Raw genomic sequence first — 21042 nt, 5'->3', positions numbered from 1 at the left:
CTGAAAGTGTAAGAAATTAGAACTAAAGGGGTGCCTGGGTGGCTCAGTCGACTAAGTGTCTGCCTTCAGCTCAGGTCATGATCCCAGAGTCCTGCGTCGGGCTCCCTGCTCAGCTAAATAAATAAATAAGATGAAAGGAAAGGAAAGGAAAGGACAAAGGAAAGGACAAAAGAAAGGAAAGGAAAAAGGAAAGGAAAGGAAAAAGGAAAAAGGAAAAAGGAAAGGAAAGGAAGGAAAGAAGGAAGGGAGGAAGGGAGGAAGGGAGGGGAAAAGAGAAGAGAAGAGAAGAAAGAAAAAGAAATTAGAACTAAAAACTCACAGCATCTATTTGGGGACACATTCTGGTTTGACACAAATGAATGGTAAAAATGGCATGTGAACGAGAGCTCTGAACATTCATCTGGGTACTAGCAGTTGTCCGGGATAAAGCACCCAGCTTCAAACACTGCATCATCTGGAAAAGGCAAAGAAAGATTTTACTTGAACAATATTTAAACAAGACACCATACAATCAGAAATCTAAGCTAATGGTCAAAACCTAACCATATTAGGGGATATAAACGATGTGGATTTTCATATTATTTTAGTTACAGGCACTTTCTGAGCTGAACTTCTCAGTATAATAGTGTATTATTTTTTTAATAGGAGAAAACACTGAGATGCCATTGTTTGTCATTTGCTGACATTTGCAGCTTCCATTCCAAAACTGTTACAGTAGAACACTTGGGAACAAACTAAGCAACAACTTGAATTACTGGGGCCCTCTGGATCTTCTCTTGAAATACTTTTCTGTAACTTTTCTTCATAGTTTCCCATGATATAGTCCTACATATATGACAGCAAAAGGAACACAAGGATTGGCATCTCATCCTTCACCTTCAATGATCTAACTCTCTCTAGCTGTGAAAGAAAACTATACATGTATTGCCTTAGATTCTTTTCATGCTATGATAAATGTACTGACTTTATCATAACCTTGACATTACAGATAATAAAATCCTGATATAAAAAAAATATGGGGAAAGAAGACAAGATTTTTAACTCCATATTACATATATGGATACAAATTTCATTCTTGATCTTAAGCAAACTCTCAGTAAGGCTGATTATTAAATAAAGCCAAATATGCTCTATTTTAACTTTAACATAAATGTCACCTCTGATTCTGTATTCACAGTACGTGTTGTGACGCCCACAGTATAAATTCCTCCGGTTGAATCTTCATGAATTCTTATATTTGATTTTTTATTTTTTGCATCAATATCACGAGTGGTATCAAATAAGTCAAGGACCTCTTCATTATATAGCTATCAAAAAGAAATATTATAAGCTTAATTTTAGTAGAAATTGCCTCATGGCTATTAACATATATTGCATATTATCTTTCTAACATATCTTAAAACATTTTCAAATAACATATTTCTTTAAAATAACACATAAAAATGAATGATACAATTATTACTAAAATACAAATAAATGCCAGATTTCTTTATAAGAGTAAGAACAGTAAATGACTTAATCATGACTAATGAGTTGAAAACTAGCTAAAATGATCTATTAATCATTTGCAAGAGATAAACAAATATTTATAAATATTAAGTAAATGCAGAAATACCAAATGCACACAAATCCGAAGCTTAGGGAAGATTTTAAGAATTTTTACTACTTCAGCTAAAAATATTTCCTATTGTCCTACAACCTTTCTTAACGTATCTAAAAATTAATACTTAGTATTTTTCCAAGGTCAGCAATAATTTTAGTGTTTCTGTATCAATAGTGGCTAAGAAGATTATACCTTAGAAGAGGATGCATACACCTATTTTTCTATCAATATGCTTATAGTCACAATGCCTAACAACATTTGGACGGTGAAAGGGAAGGCAGAAGAACACTGTTTCTTTTTTTTCCCACTACTAATTACCTTTCTTTTGGTAAGAAGTACATAGTTACATTATTCTTAGTTTTTACTAAATTGGGATTTCCATTAAAACCAGGAGTAAGATAACTGACGTTAATTTGAATTAAGTTTTCTATTTTGTGCTATATAATGCTGAACAAACTATTTCATCAATGATCAAAATGATTAGCTCAGGCACTCTAGACTAGAACTAGACTAGAACACTCTTTGAACCAAGCACCCAGAATTATAATGTTGCCATCCACCTAACTGCAATATTGCTCAAATCCCAGATGTCCTCTTACTGTCATGTTCCTCCCACCAGACTGGTGACTGCCCTAAATTAATCCAAACCTGCCCCAACCTTTGGACACTGCGTAAAACATAGGCCTATCCTTGCAGCAATACCAGTTTTTGCAGCCCAATTAGTGCTATAGCCTCAATCCTATTATTCCACACATCTTCCCTCCTTCTTAGCTGCTGAGTTCCCAGATCTTTGTGAGCCTGTCTACACTACAACAGTAATTATAAGATGGAGTCTGAAATAAACAATGTTAATTGTTTTACCCTATGGACTCCGGTCAAGTCTTCATAATTTTTAATACCAATAAGAATATTTATTACTTATTATCTATTGTTACCATGACCTATTACCTAAAATTAATTTACTCAAATGTTATTTATTAAGCACTAGGTGCCAAATACTATACTAGAAACTGGGAGTATAAAATCGTAAGAGTTACGGTCTTAAGGATAAGATATAAAGGAAACTAATGACGCAATTAGACATTACCTCTAAGAATTGGGCATTCACTTTAAAATCTGGAGCAGGAAGCCCATTTTTAATTGCAGTGTGTTTTTTTTCTTCAATACTCTTGAAAAGGTGTTTAACAGCACGAGAAATAATACCCTGTTCTTCCTCGATGATGTTAACATCAAATCCTGTTCCCATTGTATATGTTTTGCCAGCTCCAGTCTGAATAAAAGAAGAGAACAAAGAAAAATGCATGCTTGATACTAATAACGTAAGTTCAAGAAACAAAAATAAAAGTGCAAGTGAATTGACACTTCTGAAAAGTTACAGCTTCTATGAAAATAATTTGGTACTTACTTGTCCATAGGCAAAAACAGTAGCATTGTATCCTTCAAAACAACCTTCAATTAGTTTTTCTATACATTGAGTGTAGATTTGCTCTTGCTGAGATTCAATGTCAAACACATAATCAAAAGTAAAAGCTTTATCTTTCCCTAGGAAGACCTGAGGTTCTCCTGGTGTGACAGATGTACAAATATGGCATCCTTCAATCTTCTCTTTGGCAAGCTGTGGTCTTATTCTGTGAGAAATAATTGGAAAAAATAAAATAAAATGAATGGAAAAAAACTGAAAGACAAAAAACTTAAAAATTCCTAGCCAAATCTTTTAAAAACACTAATGTAATCTACTACTGCCTCTTCAGTTGAAAAGTTCAAATAAATTAAATTATACTGGGTCAATTTCAGTATGAGTTACTTGACAATCTCAAAAAATCATGAACAAGAATAAAATTAATCTTAAAATTAAATAATTTTGTGGGTGAATGCTTTTCCACAACTGTAACAAGTTAAAGACTCAGTTAAAATAAATTCTGCCACCAAAATTCTGTTTGTTGTTGTTATTTTTGTTTTAAGTCTTCTCTTTATTTCCAGGGATGACAATAGCCAAAAGTGAGAAATTAAGAACATAATATTTATCTTGATGCCCCTGATTTGCCTTTTTTGCAAATTCTTCACCAGTGGTTTCCAAACTTATTTAACCATATCCTTCTGTCAGCTTAACATCTTGAAACACACTCTCACTATATATATATATTTGGGAATATATATATATATATATTCATTATATTCATTATAAATGATATGCACTCTATTGATGTGTCATGTATTATGACATACACAAAAGCAGAATTTTGTAAAGAAAGAAATTAAAAATAAAAACAAAGAGAAGTTCCAATATTTTCTCTCCAAAACCCAGTGAATCAACATGCATACCTCCTAGGGTGTCCTCTCTCTACTTGGAAAACCACAGCATTATACCCACCCTACACTCAACCCCCATCTACTCCAGATTCTCGTACTTTCCTCTTCTGCTTGTCTTCCTGATTTCAAGTCCTCTTTTTAAAGAAGGAAAGTAAATATGGTGATATGTTGCTAACAGAACAAACCAAAATCTGGTCCTATTCTATTTAATCTATAAAAAGAGTATCCTGGGGTGCCTGGGTGGCTCAGTTGGTTAAGCATCTGACTCTTGATTTCGGCTCAGGTCATGATCTTGGTGTCTTTAGATGAAGCCCTGCATCTAGTCCCACTTTGAGCCAAGTCTTGTGGCCCTGTAGGGCTCCACATCTGGCGGGGAGTCTGCTTGAGATTCTTTCCCTCTGCCCCTCCTCCCTCCCCGGCTTGCACTTGTGCATGCACATGTGCACTCCCTCTCTCTCAAATAAATAAATAAAATCTTCAAGAAAAAAAAAGGACTATCCTGGACATACACCTCACTGACTTACTGTACCTAGGTATTTTAAAAGGTTCCTATTTTGGGGCACCTGGGTGGCTCAGTTGGTTAAGCGTCTGCCTTCGGCTCAGGTCATGATCTCCAGATCCTGGGATGGAGCTCCATGTCGGGCTCCCTGCTCAGTGGAGCGTCTGCTTCTCCCTCTCCCTCTGCTTCTCCCCCTGCTTGTGCTCTCTCTGTCTCTCTCTCTCTCTCTCAAATAAATAAAATCTTTAAAAATAATAATAAACAAACAAACAAATAAATAAGAGGTTCCTATTTGCCATGAAGAAGGAGAAGCAGTTTAAGGAAGAAAGTAAAGACAACCAGTGACAGAAAACATAAAATGATAAAGACAGACCAAAAAAAAGATTTTAAAAGAATCTAGTCCCAAATTATTATTTTTTGAGATCTGAATTTTTTTTAATGGGGTCAATAGAAGTGGAATGAGTTCATCAATTTATTAGAGATAAAGCCAAACCTAAGACCAGATTGCCTGATTTTAACCCTTTCAGGTTCACCAGGATAGAAGGCCAATGGAAGGATAGGAAAGATAATACTGAGAAGGGACTCAATTTCTGCAACCCTGGTTATCTAAAATGGAATTCTATACTACCAAAAAACTGTGTTAACAATATATTTATGCAATTTTTTCTTTCCTCTGTGATAATAATATCTTTCTTTTATCAAGTCTTCAATTTCACTTATTTGTTTTAATGGAAAACAATAATCAATGTGGAGCTGGCTAGGTACTGTGGAAAGAGCAATAGAGTGGCCATCAGGAGACCTGGGTTTAACTACTTCCGTCACTCCACAGTTATCATGCATCTTCTCTCAGAGCTCCAATTTCCTCACCTGTGGATAGAAACTACAATTTCCAAGGTCCTTTTAGATCTAACGCTATTTGACTGCAGGATACTATATTTTAAAAAGGGGGAAAGGAAAATAATATTTATATACTGTTATAAAAATAAAACAATATCCTAACAAATAAAACAAAGGGTTTCTTACAAGAAGCCACAGCCATGGACCATAGAAAGGGCTAATGGTAGTAATAGCTTTGGCTGTCTGGTTCCACGTTTTCTTGATGAGTGAGTGAGTGGTCTTTCTCAAAATTAATATTCTCTTCCTTCCAAACTCCTTTTTTCCTATCTCACTTCATCCAATCATGGGTGGAAACCATAACAAAATCACCATCCTCCTTGGGAGAATCACCATCCTGACTGCTGCCAAGCTAGAAACAGGAGAGTAAACCTCAATTATTCCCTCTTCCCTATTCCATCTACTTAATCGACCTCCAAGAGCTATTATTATCTCTGAAATATCACAAGAGCCCACCAATTTCTTTCCTTTCCCATCAACACCACCATTATGTTACTTGGATTATTCCAAGTCTCCTCACTAGCCTGCCTGTGTCAATTCTTGCCCCCACCAATCTGTTCCATACACTGCAATATCAGTGATATTTGTAAAATATGAAACTGATCAGGTAACTACCTTGCTTAAAATCCTTCAGTACATCCCTAAACCCCTCTGCAGGCTCTCCTCTGGCCATGCTTCATCTCTGAAATAAAGAATTTTGGTTGTTGATGGTGGCGGTAGTGATGGCTTATTTTTAACCAGTTTCACTAACAAGCCATGCTCTCTCCAGCCTCTATACCTTCAAATATACTGCCCTCTTACCCTGGACACTCTTCCCCAACCTCTCAATTCCTAATTCCTTTTCCAGCCTGAACATCTCATGTTTTCAGTCTCTGTTTAGATTTCACTTCTTCAGAAAGCTCTAGCTAACTCTTTGCATTCCAACATAAAGTCATATCTGAACCCAGGCTTTTCTCTCTCTACCTCATGCCCCCAGGATTCTGCTCTCTCCGTTCTTTAGAGCTGCACTGTGAAGCTTAACAAATCCCATGTAATAAAACGGATAAAAATAAACTCAAACTGTCTAAATGAAAATGAGCACTGGACTACGGTTTGAAATCAGTGTCTCATTAATTCTAAGGAAATTATTATAACCATAGGCTAACTTCTTTGGCTATTAAGATATTTCTAATTTCATTTTAACATAACAAAGAAAAAGTAGATGCTATTTGAATTGCAGATATGACAGCCAATTTTAGAATGCCGATGTCATTCAGAACTTAATCTCCCAACCTCTATTCATCTGATTATTATCCTTGCTAATGGCAAGGAGGGTTGTGTTTGAAGCATGAATGATGTGCAATTCCACCCATTTGCACGGGCAGGGAGAGAGTGTGGCTTTAAAAACCAGCAAGGTGGGCGGAACTCTTTTCAACTGGATCCAGGCAATGGTAGTTTCCCCACAGGTTTGAGAAACTCCCACCTAGAAGAAGATGGTCTCCTGTACATGCAGATAATTGGAGATTGACTATATTTCAAAGGCTAGAGATATATTCATTCACCTTTATAATTCCCCTTCAAAAATTAGTATTTTAAACTCTATAATTCCCTAAATTTATACCCAAGAATTCACGCATGAAGTTCTAACCCAAGCCAATTCAACTGCTTTAATAATGTGAAGAATCTGAAATTTACCCAGTACAAACCTCAATTTCAAAACTATAATTTGAAATTATATATAGACAAAATATATCAGCCCTTCTGGGAAATAACTAAAAATAGAATCTAAAAAAAATAATAAAAATAAAAAATAGAATCTGACATTTATGACTCTAAATATTTTTAAATATCTTCTTTCTTAGTATTTTTATGTAAAAATAAGAACATTAAACATATTCATCTAATCCCAACACTAAGAAAGAATCAGTGTTAACATTTTGGTTAACATTAACACTAAGAAATAATAACAAGGCCTTGTAGGTTTTTCAAAATGTGTAATCATGTAAATAGATATACTTGAAACTGCTTCTTAAAGAAAAACATTTATGCATAAAACTTATGTCATAAATATTTAGGATAAGATATTCCAATATTTCATAGAAATGATATTTATATGATAAAGGCCAAGAATCATGTGAGTTCTACCTAAAATATTAATTTGCTAACAGAGATGATCTCTATTTAGGTTTTTTTTTAAAAAAATGTTGCATTGAAAATGAATGTAGGCTGGGTGAGTCTGTTATGGAAAAGAGTGACAGTTTTGCTAGAGAGTGTGCTTTTTTTCTTAGCATGAGATACAGACTTTTTATCCTTCGTGGACCATTGACCAATGGGTGGGTCTGAACCCACGAAGAGCCATACCAAAAAAAAAAAAAAGAAAAGTAATTTGTTGTATTTAGCTTGTATAGATTGAAGGCTTGAAACAGAATATGATTCAAGCTGTTCATTATTCAGTTTTAAGATAAAAATACATGAACAAATGTTGTCTCCATTTTCTTACATCTAAATCTTTCCCTTGACATATAGTTACTTAGCTTCTGCTCTCACACTCTACTGAAACCACTCAGAAAGAGGCACCAAAGAAGCACTTTTCATTTCCAAATAAAGTGGACCCTTTTTAGTCTTCATCCTACCTGACCTCTCTTCAGCATTTGACCCTATTTACAACTTAGTAGGGGAGGAAAAACTTTTTCCCTATATCCTCTTAGGTTCTACTGGCTGTGGCCCTGTAAATTAGACTGACAAGACAGACTAACAAAGGAAAAACAAACAGAAGTTTATTCCCATGTATATCATGCATACATATGGGAATACTCAGTGATGAATAACTCAAAGGGTGATTAGAACTTGGACTTATATAGCATATTAACAAAAGGAAAAAGAACTGAGTTTCTAGAACAGCAAACAGTGGGAAGGTAAACATAAGGAGAAATTAATGAAAGATAAGTGCTAGTTAGTAAAGTTTGTTATATAGGTTCCTCCATTTCCATTCTAATGACTAACTTCTGTCCTTCTTGGTCCAGAGGGGAGGGGAAACACCTTTACAAATTTATGTCCTGCTTTTAGACAAATAGGAAGAGGCAGAGATCTTTCCTTGTATCTGCTTTTTAAAAAATTCCCTTCCACTCAAAATAATCCTTATGTCAAAATGGCATATTTGGGGGAGGCATATTCTGCTAGCCTTCATATACCATATTTCTCAATTCTTTATCTGCAGTTGGCTTTTGTGACATCACTTTTTTTAACTGATTCTGATTTCTGAACCAATCTTTTTCTTTTTCTTTTATGCTTCATATGCCAACTAGCCTTAAAATGTCAGTGTTTCCCCCCGCAAAATGTCCTAATTATTTAACATGGTATCTAACATTTTCCTAATCTGTATTCTACCTGACATTCCATCTTCAAATCTAGTAACATCCAGCTACACCAAACCACTGATCATTTCTTGATCACCTTATATACTTTCATTCACCGTGCCAATGCACACAGTTCTCCCTCTGCTTGGAATGCCAAGCCTCCATCTCTCTGCATGGAAACCTCTTTGTAATTTTTCAAGACCTACCTTTATAAAGCTTTCCCTGACCATCCCAAGCTTGAATTAATTTATCCAATTTGTACATGGTTTTAGAATGGTAGCTATCAAATTGAATTCTTATTGCTCTACTACAAATGAATTCTTTGAGAACAGAGAATAGATCCGATTCAATCATAAAACAAAGTAATTCAACATTTACTGACTGAATCCTATAAACTGCTCTAGTTAAGGGGGGGGGCATTCCAATACTAGGCATGTGATTAACACAATAATCTAACTTTGCTCCATCACTTTATTCTGTTACTAGAAACCTGATTTTGAACAATTATTCAACCATCCTTTGTCTCTAATTTTTCTAATTATATTTTCTAATCTATAAGATGGGGAGCCTGAATTTAATATTCCTAAGGTCCTTTCTAATTTCAAATTATATTTTAATTATTCCTTTAAGAAAGTAAAATCCTGACTTAAAAGAATTATAAATAAACAACATTTTTTTCCTATACCCACCATTAGTTACACCACTTGTTCCTTATTTTTTCCCCTTATTTTTTTATGGTTCCTATCATTCCCTTCAGTTTTATAGCAAATGTAACTGCTATAGGAACAAGGAATTTCATTTATAAAAACATAACCAGAGCTCGTTGCAGTGGCAGTAGCTAGTGAAGATTAGGGGAGATTCGGAGACTGAGACCAGTAACTTTCCTAAATTGGGCCCTGTTTTCTGTTCCCTGCCTTCATAGTAACAATAACTGGTTTTAGTAAATAAGTATATCAAATAAGCCAAGAGCACTAGTTTTAAGATGTCCTGGATAGGACCAAAAAATAAGAAGATAAATATATGGGGGTGAGAGTGGGGGACTTATAGCTGCTACTTGTTCAGCTAGAGTTTTAGTCATCAAACTCAAAAAAATTGAGTGTTTAAAGTTTAATTCTGCCACATACTGTTGGAGGAGGCAATCTACCTTGAGACTTGAGCATCCCTGCACATTCCTGCTGGATATGCCAAAAATGCAAGACCCTGACTGCTCTTTTTAAGGATCATTTCTCAAAGTTGCATTTGCTGCAAGCAAACTTTAGGGATAATGTCTTCTACCTGACAAAGAGCTAGCTTGCTTCTGTTTACTATAAAATCAGTGAATCCCCAAGTTTTGTGTTTCTCAATGCCCCACTGCTTGCACAGCACCCATATAATTAATAGGCCTACCTGCTTTGCCTCCATGGGTTGGGGGAAGAAGGGAACTGGGAAGCAGTTCAAATCATCATGAAGCTTACAGTGCTTTGTCTCTAACTCAAGAACCTTGTGGCTTCTGCCACTACATGAAACAGTAACAGTTGAGCTTGTTAATTTGTAAAGAGGATAAAATCTCAGACTTTTCCCAGGTCTTAACACATACTAACTACGGAGTTTGGCAAGTCACCCTCTTAGCCTCAGTTTCCTTACCTATAAAATGGTAATATTATGACTGTAATATCCACATCACAGAATGTTAAACAAATGAGATAATATGTGGCAATGAAAGTCTATGTAGGTATAACAATATTGTTATTGTTGCTACAGCACCACTTGAAAATTCTCCAAGTCAGTTCCTTCATAAGGCACCTTTATCATCTTAACTCCACTGGAGCCTTCCAACATGGTATGCATGATTTATTCTTATTGCCACATTTTTCAAAATGCCCTTTGGATGACCTGAGTCTTTAGAACAACTAAATGTAGAACTATTTTGTGAGGAATAGAAGTATAACAGTGAACACTACCTAGATATGTAAGTATACATATACATATAAATATACAAACATATATTGCCATGCAAAGACCATCAAGCTGAAAAATGTTACACCTCCATTTGCAATGAAAAGTCATAATCCTAAAGTTAACCTTTTCATAGCAATAACCAAGCCTCATTATCCCTCTATTCATACTACAACAGAGTACAACAGCAACCAAAATGGGAATTTTTATCCCTTTCAGTATTACCATCATTTTTACTATCTCCATATAGCCAATAAAGAAATTTCATTCAGAAAGGAAGAGAACAAAGTTCCAGAGTAACAGGTTCTTTTAAAAAGGGGAAATAAATCATTATGACAGACATTGTCCTTATTCTGAATTAAATTTGATTAAATGCTAGTGACAAGAATGTTCACAAATAACTAACAAATGATTTGTAGTTACTGAAGGGATGCTGATTTAAGTAAATAACACATGCCTTTATAATTTATACCCTCCTAGGACTTGTGCAGTCACCAGGGTTTTTTTTTCCCTAAATTATAAGAGTAGCACTAACATCACTCATTAACCTAAGTCCAAACATGCTGGCAATCAAACCTATATTTCTATTTTTTTCTTTCAATACTTTATTTAAATTCAAGTTAGTTTAAAAAAATATTCAAGTTAGTTAACATACAGTGCAGTATTAGTTTCAGGGGTAGAATTTCGTGAGTCATCACTCACATATAACACCCAGTACTCATCACAAGTGCCCCCACCAATGCTCATTACCCATTTAATTCATCCCCCCACCCACTGCCCCTCCAACAACCCTCAGTTTGTTCCCTATAGTTAAGAGTCTCTTATGGTTTGCCTTCCTCTGTTTTTATCTTATTTTATTTTTCCTTCCCTTCTCCTATGTTCATCTTTTTTTTTTTTAAGATTTTATTTATTTAATTGACGGAGAGAGAGAGTACAAGCAGGGGGAGCAGCAGAGGGAGAGGGAAATGCAGGCTCCACGCTGAGCAGAGAGCCCGATGTGGGGCTCAGTGCTAGGACCCTGGGATCATGACCTGAGCCAAAGGCAGACACTTAACTGACTGAGCCACCCAGGTGCACCTCCTCTATATTCATCTGTTTTGTTTCTTAAATTCCACATATGAGTGAAATCATATGGTATTTGTCTTTCTCTGACTTATTTCACTTAGCATAATACTCTCTAGTTCCATCCAAACCTGAATTTTTAAACACATGTAGTTTTTAGTATCTTCCAGACTTTCTCTTATACCCTCACTTCTCCTATCCCTCTGTCCCTGTTTTATTAAAGGCAACACAAGAAATAAACCTTTCTTTCCTAATTGGTCAAGATATTTTTATTTTTCCCCATAAACAGAAAGGAAATAACACACAAATGTCTTCCTTTTTGCATTTGGCCATTGTTAACCTCATTCTGTTAGAATACACTGTTGTCCCTAACCCACAGTTTCAAAAATGTTACAAATTTTTCCATTACCTAAATGTCTTTGTAAATGGTCTCTTCTTTTTTTGCTTGAGTTACTCTGATCTCATCTCCACAAGACTGTGGTAGTTCTCCAGTTTACTCAATAATCTGACCTGATTCCCACTTTGTGTAGCTCTTTTACTTACAGCTATCTGTAATTAGCCTACTTGACACCTTGTTAACACCTTTGTTCTTCTTATACGACACCAATAAATCTGTCCCCTGTTCAGATCCCTTACTCTTTTTTTTTTTTCTCATTTGTCAGTGTTTTGGATGATCATTATATTGGATGCTACTTACTAGTGTTCAATTTGACATCTTACTGTTAGTTATATCTTACTAATTTCTTCCCTTCCATTTCTTAAAAATTAGGACAGCTATCACATTGCCACCACAAATGAGCCACCAGGGTTTCTGGCCCTTTTTTGGTCCTCCCCTAGTTCATTCCAGTTAGTAGACACACATTAAGGAAGGATCTACCCCACTTTAACCCTCTATCCTTTGTTCTAGAAGAGAGTTTCTGACACATCATAGGAACTTATAGACCATTTGTGGCCTTGCTGAATTGTTTTCCTAAGAAATCAGGCATGGCATAAATAATAAGTAACATAAGTCCACAAAAAGAAATTCCCCTTCCTGAAATGGATCTTTAATTACAGTTACAATTTATGGGAAGAAATGTATTTCTCCAAGACATTCATGAAAGAAACACACCTCGGTAATTCCATTAAAGAGATTAATTCTGTAAAAAGCTTAAGAACAATAAAGGACGGCAGTGTGTACCTGGTACCTTTTTCCTTCCCTTCCCCTATGTTCATCTTTTTTTTTTTTTTTAAGATTTTATTTATTTAATTGACAGAAAGAGAGAGTACAAGCAGGGGGATCAGCAGAGGGAGAGGGAAATGCAGGCTCCCTGCATTTAATGGATTAAAATGAATTTTAATCCGTTAATGATGAATCACTTTTAAAAATTACTCAGAAATCCTATCTTAATCTGTATAATTAGCTATGTATCCTATGGCCTTCACCTCTGTGTGGTCCACCTGACTCAAGTTTATTCTCACTCAGGAACACCATAAGATATGTATTAATGTTTGGTGCTATGATTCCTAGACTAACCTACTCAATCTCTGGCTTGCAAACCACTTAGGAAAACAAAGGTTTATTTCCCTCAAGTACAGTTCAACACTGGCTAATTAGGGAAAGAAAGTGGGGGGGGGGCGAAGAATGATGGGACACTGACTTCCTCTGACTTCAACTTCCATGTCTCATACTTTTTCATCCCCATGATTCAACTAAGGATACAGCACACTGAAAAAAATACTCTCTGTTCATAGGGAGAAGCATCATATGCCACTTTCTCTGTTAAGTACCAGCCAGATGTTCAGAGAACTGCATTGAAATAGTACGCACAGGCAGACCAAAAAAAAGAAAGTAGCCAAATTCTGGATCTAAAGAAAAGTCCAATCCTCTACATCACTGTAATTAATACTTTTAGAAACTCTGGGCTTTCTTGTTTAGATTCTCTCCCCAAAATAGGAAAACTTCTACTCCAAAAAACTGAGAGAGTAAGGAAAAGGGGTACGTTAAGTCATGACATGACACATCCACCTATTGTCCAAAGTGGTCATCAAATTCCTGTTGTTGCTGGTGGCTGTACATGGTGGATGTCTATAACCCAAGACCATCAGAAAACCTCATTGAGTTAACAAGTCCCTACTAAATGTCAAACAGTGTGTAAAGCAAGGACTTTAAAAACAAAAACAAAGACCTTGAGAAAGGTAGCCATGGGAGAGAGAAAAAAAAAAACAAAGAGCCAGAAGAAAATTAAGTATGTGCTCAATGGAATATTATGTACAAAGGAGACATGAAATAAAGAGTAGTCAGAGGAGAATGGGATAGTTACAGGAAAAGCTTCAGCAGGAAATTATATTTGACCTAGATTTCAAAAGGTGATTAGAATTTTCCAGGCAGAGAAGAGAGTAAAAGTCAGTTCAGGCAAAGCATAGGCAAAGATACATGAAGTGTCTTTGTTCCTGGTTGTAACATAATTCTTTGAGGAAAGCACCAGGATAATAAAAGTTCCTAGAATTTAGGTATGTTTTATGAATGTTATGACACCGTATAAGTAGGCATCCCAACCAAAATATTATCCTCTAAAATTAACACCGTAGTCTCTGCAAGATGAAAGATGCCACACAAAAGCCATATTGGATCTCTGCCAAAATTCTTTTCATTTTTCTCCTGTAGTTCGATTCTTCACCCATTTTCACCATACCCTATGCCCTAGGAGACTGAAATTCATGAGCTACAACAATGGGCTCCCTTCCCTTAGGCTTCCAGTGGGGCTTAGCAGAGGGAGGTGCCAGTAAGACATTGCACAGTAGGAATGAGTTCTAGGTATTCATTCTCCTGGCTCCTTCCCTGCCAGGTCCTGTTGGTGAGCCATGTCCCTTTACCAAAGGCCACAACTCCTATCAGGACATCTACATCGGTAGGTTTCCCCCCCTACCATTGCTCATATCAGAGTACTGCCTTATCCCTTAGAGTCTCCTTAATGTAGTCAATCCTCTACCATACTTTCCCCAATCATTTTGTCTGAGTGTATTATCTGTTTCCTGCCAAGATCCTGACCAATCAGGATTAGTCTCTGAAAATGGCAACAACCCTTTTTTTAGTACTACTACTGTGAAACCATCCCCTTCACTCCCAGTCCTGACACCAATATTGACCTAGAATATAGAGCCGTCAAGATCCCTACAATTCTCCATCCCTTCACAAGTAAGTCACTGACCCAATCTCTTTCCTAGGAAGAACTGGGGTTTGAGATATATGTAATAGATTTTAAATATGTAATAAATATGTAAATAAACACAAAGTTTAAAAAGCATTATCTATGAATTATCTTTGAGCACTATCTTACAGATTTAGTTTTTTTATTTTATTTTTTAAAGATTTATTTATTTATTTACTTGTCAGAGAGAGAGAAAAAGAGCACAAGCAGGAGGAGCAGCAGACAGACAGAGAAGCAGGCAGAGGGAGAAGCAGGCTCCCCGCTGAGCAAGGAGCCTGATGCAGGACTCAATCCCAGGGCCCCGATCCCAGGATCATGACCTGAGCCGAAGGCAGGCACTCAACCAACTAAGCCACCCAGGCATCCCCAGACTTAGTTTTTTAAATTTAATCTCACAATTTAAAAGATTTAATTAACAGTTGAGTTTTGTTTTTGAAACTTGAAAAGGTGGAAGATGACTCAAGAGGGTAAGACTGAAGAGAAAAAGCAATCTCAGAGTTGTGATAACCAGAAAATATTTCAACTCTCATTCTGAGATCATCAAGTTTCTATTTCTCTCATTATAGTCCACCCCAATTATATATAGAATTTTCAAGAATTTTACTAGAAAGTTCTTTCTAAGTGAAACCATACATGTTTCTGGGGAAAAGAGAGGATCTCCTTCTATGCTTGATAATACTGTATGTGTATGAAACTATTTCATCATGAGAAAAAATGTATTATGACTATAATGACAGCAATACATCCTCAATCCAAGGTGTATATTATTTGTGTTTACAATCATTCTGTGGAAGGGAAAAAGACTTGTCACTTCAGCTCTGCTTCTTAGAAATAGAAATAATATTTTATTAAGTGTAACTGAATGATGTACAAATTAAGATTCTGGTTCTACAGGTGCCTGACTGTCTTATAGTTGGTAGAGCATGCAACTCTTGATCTTAGGATCATGAGTTCGAGCTCCATGTTGGGCATAGTTTATTTTTTTTATTTTATTTTTTTAAGATTTTATTTATTTATTTGACAGAGAGAGACACAGCGAGAGAGGGGGGCATAGTTTACTTGAAAAAAAAAAAGATTCTGGTTCCAAACTAATGAACATAAGTGATTGATACCAATTTTTATTATCAATAAAAAGTCCTATCACAAACACTAAAATAAGCCATAATTCTGTCATCTCCCAATAAATCCAAAGTGACAGGGCAAAGCCAAGACAAGGAACACATTTATTTTTGTAAAGAAAGTGTGGTAGTTAGAATTTTAATATGATCCCCAATGATCCACATCCATATATAATTCCTGCCCCTTAAGTGTGATGGAAATTATGAATATGAAGATTTATCACTTCCCATTTATTTACTAACTAACTGATATGGAGTTAATCAAAGAGAAATCATCCTGGGTGGGCCTGATCTAATCAGGCAGGTGAGCCTTTAAAAAAAAGGTGAAACATCAAAGAGACAGGCTCCTGCTAGAACACAAGAAGAAGGCAAATAATCATGTCATCAACTGCCTACAGAGAAGGATGCTTTTAGGAGATGATGCTTTTAGGAGGTGAGCAACCAGACAACAATTAGCAAGAAAATGGGACTCAGTTGTACAACCACAAAGAACTGAATTCTGCCCCAGCCTGAATAAACTTAGAAGACATGAGCCCCCAATGAGGAATGCAACCCTGACTGACACCTTCATTACAGCCTTATGAGACCTGAGCAGAGAATCCAGCTAAGCTGTGATTAGAATCTTGATCCATGGAAACTGAGATATAATAAACATATGTTATTTTAAGTTGCCAAATCTGTAATAATTTGTTATATAGCAACAGAACACTAATATAGAAGGATACCTTATACTCTTTCCTACACTAAATTATATTGCTTTAGGATCATAATCATTAAAACTACTGCTTATGCTAATTTTAAACTCAGAATAGTCAGATGGGTGACATCCGGCATATTACAATGATAGTAATAAATAAGTCAAAGAAATCTCATTCATGATACCATTAATCTATCTGCCCTTTTGGGAAAAAAATGAACTCATCCCATTTCTAAGTTACAAATCTCCAACTATGTTTCTTTAAGCTTAATTTTTTTACTTCAGAATCCCTGAATCAAATGCTTGACAATATCCCGTATTTCCTGTCTTAAAATAAAAATAAATGCTGATAAGTATAAGGAAAAATAACTCCGAATAGAAACATGGTTTCCTTCCAAGTATAATATTCTCTGACCTTCAATTCAGAAGCAATTACAAGACAATAGTTACAATAAGGACTTTATATTCTCTATGCTTCTTTTTTTCTTTTTTATTTAAATTCTATTTAATTATCATATAGTATATTATTAGCTTCACAGGTAGAATTTAGTGATTCATCAGTTGCATATAACACCTAGCACTCATTCCTTCAAGTTCCCCCCTTAATGCTCATCACCCAGTTACCCCGTCCCCCTACCCACCTCCCCTCTCTATGCTTCTTAGATGATAGTTAACCTGAGTTCCCACAATTCTCTTTCTGTTTATATTTTCTACTATGAAATTGGGACACTTTTCTTCTGGTAGTGCCCTTTGCTACTTATGAGCACCAACTATAACAGGGAAAGAGAATAGGTTATGCCCTAGGCAGGATGAATAATGGTCCAAATTCCCAGAACCTTACATGGTAAAAGAGACTAGAGATGCAATTAAATTAAGGATTTTGAGATAATCCTGGATTATCGAGGTGGCCCGATATAATCACAAGTGCCCTTATAAGAGGCATAAAAAGGGTGATTTGCTACAGCAGGGGAATGTCAAAATGATGCCATGTGGGAAATACTTGACCAGTCATTGCTGGTGTTGAATAAGAAGTAAGGGGCAAAAAGCCAAAGAATGTAAGCAACGTGTAGACACTAGGAAAAGCATATTCTCCCCTTGAGCCTTCAGGAGGAATGTAGTCCTACTAAATCATTTGAGGACTTTTGACCTCCAGAACTATAAGGTAATATATTTGTGGGGTTTTTTAAGATTTTATTTTTAAGTAATCGCTACACCCAACATGGGGCTTAAACTCACAACCCTGAGATCAAGAGTTGCATGCTTCACCAAATGAGCGAGCCAAGCGCCCCATGCTGGTGTTTTTTTCAGCCACTAAATTTGTGGTAGTTTGTTACAGCAAAACTAGTATATGGCCTTTAACTTGATATAAACAGTCTAGTCCTAAAAACATGAGTCATAGTTAAGGTAACCATAAAATTTTATTGTCCAAACCAGGATACTTTTGAAAGTGAAAGGAGTACTATTAATAATCATAGTAGGACAATAGTCATATATTAGGACTGTACTAGGAAAACTGAGATTTATGATCAGCCTAGTCACAGTACACTCATAGCAGGGAATTCAGCCAAATTACAGAGATGTACACTTGGCCTTAACATGAGGAAAGGTCTTTTTTTTTTTTTTAAAGATTTATTTATTTATTTGAGAGAGCAAGAATGAGAGAATGAGAGAGAGAGGGAGAGTACATGAGAGGGGGGAGGGTTAGAGGGAGAAGCAGGCTCCTCGCCAAGCAGGGAACCCGATGCGGGACTCGATCCAGCGACTCCAGGATCATGACCTGAGCCGAAGGCAGTCGCTCAACCAACTGAGCCACTCAGGCGCCCGAGGAAAGGTCTTTTTAACCATTAATTCATCAAAAAACAGATGGACTGCCTTAGGAGGTAGGGAGGTACCCACAATGCCTACTGACAACAGACAAGGTTGTACAGGTTCTCAAGCCTGGTTCATGGGAGAATCACCTGGTATGTTTCAGTGTGTTTATTTATTTTGTTATGTTTTTAATTCATATTATAAGTCCCACCCAAGACCTATTGAATCAGAATTTCCAAACATGGGGAACCCAGAATCTATATTTTTAATTAAATTTCCAAATGATTCTAACATAATGTTAACCTAGCACCCAACTTTGGGAGCAATGATGAGCAGTGATATTTATATTTTATTTGGAAGTAGACCCTCTCACCCTAGGGTTCTCATACACACACATAATAATGCCATTCCTTCTACCACCTACTTTTTTCCCAAACACAATTTCAGTCTTAAAGCCCAATATGCAAAACATATAAAAATGAAGTCACTCCTACTAGAGGTACCCCAGGGATTCCTCACCACTAGGCTCCCCACCCACAGCAGCCCCTAAGGCTCCTCCATGAACTCCAGGGTTCCTCTGAGAATAGGCCTATGAAAACAAAGCCCCCGCATCACTGGAAGTAAGCAGTTTCAAGGTGTCCATTGTTTGTTGTAACTACTCAGAAGCAACTGCCTTTTAAAATTATGTATTCGGAGTTTGTCTCTAATATATTAAGTTCAGCTTTGTCATCCAACTTCCTAATAAATTGCCTTTCTTGGTTTTCAGTTCCTTTGCCTGAGGGTACTTCAAGTTGGTGTATGGGTATAGGGTGAAGAATTTTTTCTTTCATCATTCTCTTTAAAAGATGGCAGGTTTAGCTCCTTATTTATAAGATTTTATTTTTTAAAGAAAGAGGTAATTGTGAGTTCAAAAATGTTTGAAAAACCATTGTTATAGAGGAAATTCCTGCATATAGTGAGAGATAAACTATATAATCCTATAGTTCCCTTAAGCACCAGCTCTAAAATTCTAAAAACTTCATATTGTGATGATTCTAAGAGCTATTACAGGCAATCTGATTGCCAATAAAATAAAAAAAGGAGTCATGCTCGAGAGGGCAAGTCTACCAATGTCTCTAAACTTCCATTTACCTTGTAATTAAGAAAAAGATTACACTCCAAAGAGAAATTTTTACCAGATTCAGCAGCCTTAGATTTTTAAAATTGTTTTCATACTGTACCTATGGACTGAATGGTGTCCTCCCCAAAATTCATATGTCAAAGCCCTACACCCTAATGTGATGGCATTTGGAAGTGGGGCCCTTGGGAAGTAATTAAGTTTAATGAGGTCTGAAGGTGGAGCTCCCACAATGGGATTAGTGTCCTTCATAAGAAGAGGAAGACAGAACAAAACTCTCTCTTTCTCTTTCCTGACCATGTGAAGGCACAGAAAAGATGGTGATCTGAAAGCCAGGAAGTGGGACTTTCACCAGCACCTTGTTCTTGGGCTTTCCAGCCTCCAGAACTATGGGCAATAAGCATCTGTTGTTTTAGGCACCCAGTCTGCAGTATCTAGTTACAGCAGCCTAAACAGAATAAAATACCGGATTCACTCTACAAAATAACTCTAAAGGCTTCAACTATCATGTTCACTAAGTGCTATGAGGCAGGACTGACCATGAAGGAGTTTCACTGGGACTCAGGATGTAAATAGACATTTCTGGGTTTTTTTAAGTAAAATTAATTACTTTTAAAAAATAAAATTTTAAAAATAAAAATTTAAAGATTTTTTAAATTTTTAAAATTTTTAAAAATTAAATTTAAATTTTTTAAATTAAAATTAAAAAAATAATTTTAGCAGCTCCCAAAAATAAACAGTTAACAAACCATAGTTTTCTAAACACACACACACACACACACACACACCATACATTAGTATGTGGAATGAAATTACCTATCAATGAAATTATCTTTCTAATAGTTAAATTCCATACATTCGCTTCGCTTTTTACAGATTCTTTTAGAAAGCCAGCTGAATATCATTCATAGAACTTTATATTTTTTCATGAAGTATCAGCAATGAAGCATGCAAATACCATTCCCCATACAGTTTTCACCAGTTTATCTATTACCTTTATTTTTTTTATGGGAAAAAATTGAGAGGGCATAGAAGAGATTAGAGGGAAGTGAAAAGATCTCTGGCAAGTGGGCAAGAGCAGGTATCTAGGAACGCTGGCTTTCTCTTAGACATTTTAGGCCATGAATATACTAGAGATACATTAGAGAACAAAGTATCTTTGATGAATGCACAGAATGCACTTAATCCTCTTCCTGAATTGAAGATCAGAGAAAATAGTTAAATCTCATCCATTAGCATGGATACTAAAAGAGCTGGGAACCATGTTTTGCATCCTGAGGAAACAATCTGAATGTTAGAAATTGAATAAAAATGTCATTAGAGATTTTTGAACCACAATGGAGCTCTCTAAACCATTAGATTTCCCCTCTCTGCAAAGGTCTAATATCTATAAGTAGATTAGGAAGACTCCAATTTTATCAACAAAATGGTGTCCTGAATAACAGATAATGTGAAGCTAACAATAAGAATTA

At 35.9% G+C, this 21042-nt stretch overlaps 1 protein-coding gene across 1 annotated transcript in view; it reads right to left on the bottom strand.

Annotated features, from left to right (window-relative positions):
* Nucleotides 1-21042, bottom strand: part of KIF21A (kinesin family member 21A) — a 149426-nt gene that overhangs the window by 73141 nt on the left and 55243 nt on the right. The window contains exons 2-5 of the mRNA XM_044915437.1: nt 3009-3231; nt 2691-2873; nt 1158-1307; nt 320-454 (exon numbers count right to left, since the gene is read on the bottom strand). Coding sequence (XP_044771372.1) covers nt 320-454; nt 1158-1307; nt 2691-2873; nt 3009-3231 — 691 coding nt within the window. The remainder of the gene's footprint in view (nt 1-319; nt 455-1157; nt 1308-2690; nt 2874-3008; nt 3232-21042) is intronic.

Source organism: Neomonachus schauinslandi, chromosome 5, assembly GCF_002201575.2.
Source record: "Neomonachus schauinslandi chromosome 5, ASM220157v2, whole genome shotgun sequence".
In the NCBI taxonomy this organism is placed as follows: domain Eukaryota; kingdom Metazoa; phylum Chordata; class Mammalia; order Carnivora; family Phocidae; genus Neomonachus; species Neomonachus schauinslandi.
Note: the sequence above shows the minus strand (reverse complement) of the source record. Positions and strands in the feature narration are given on the sequence as shown.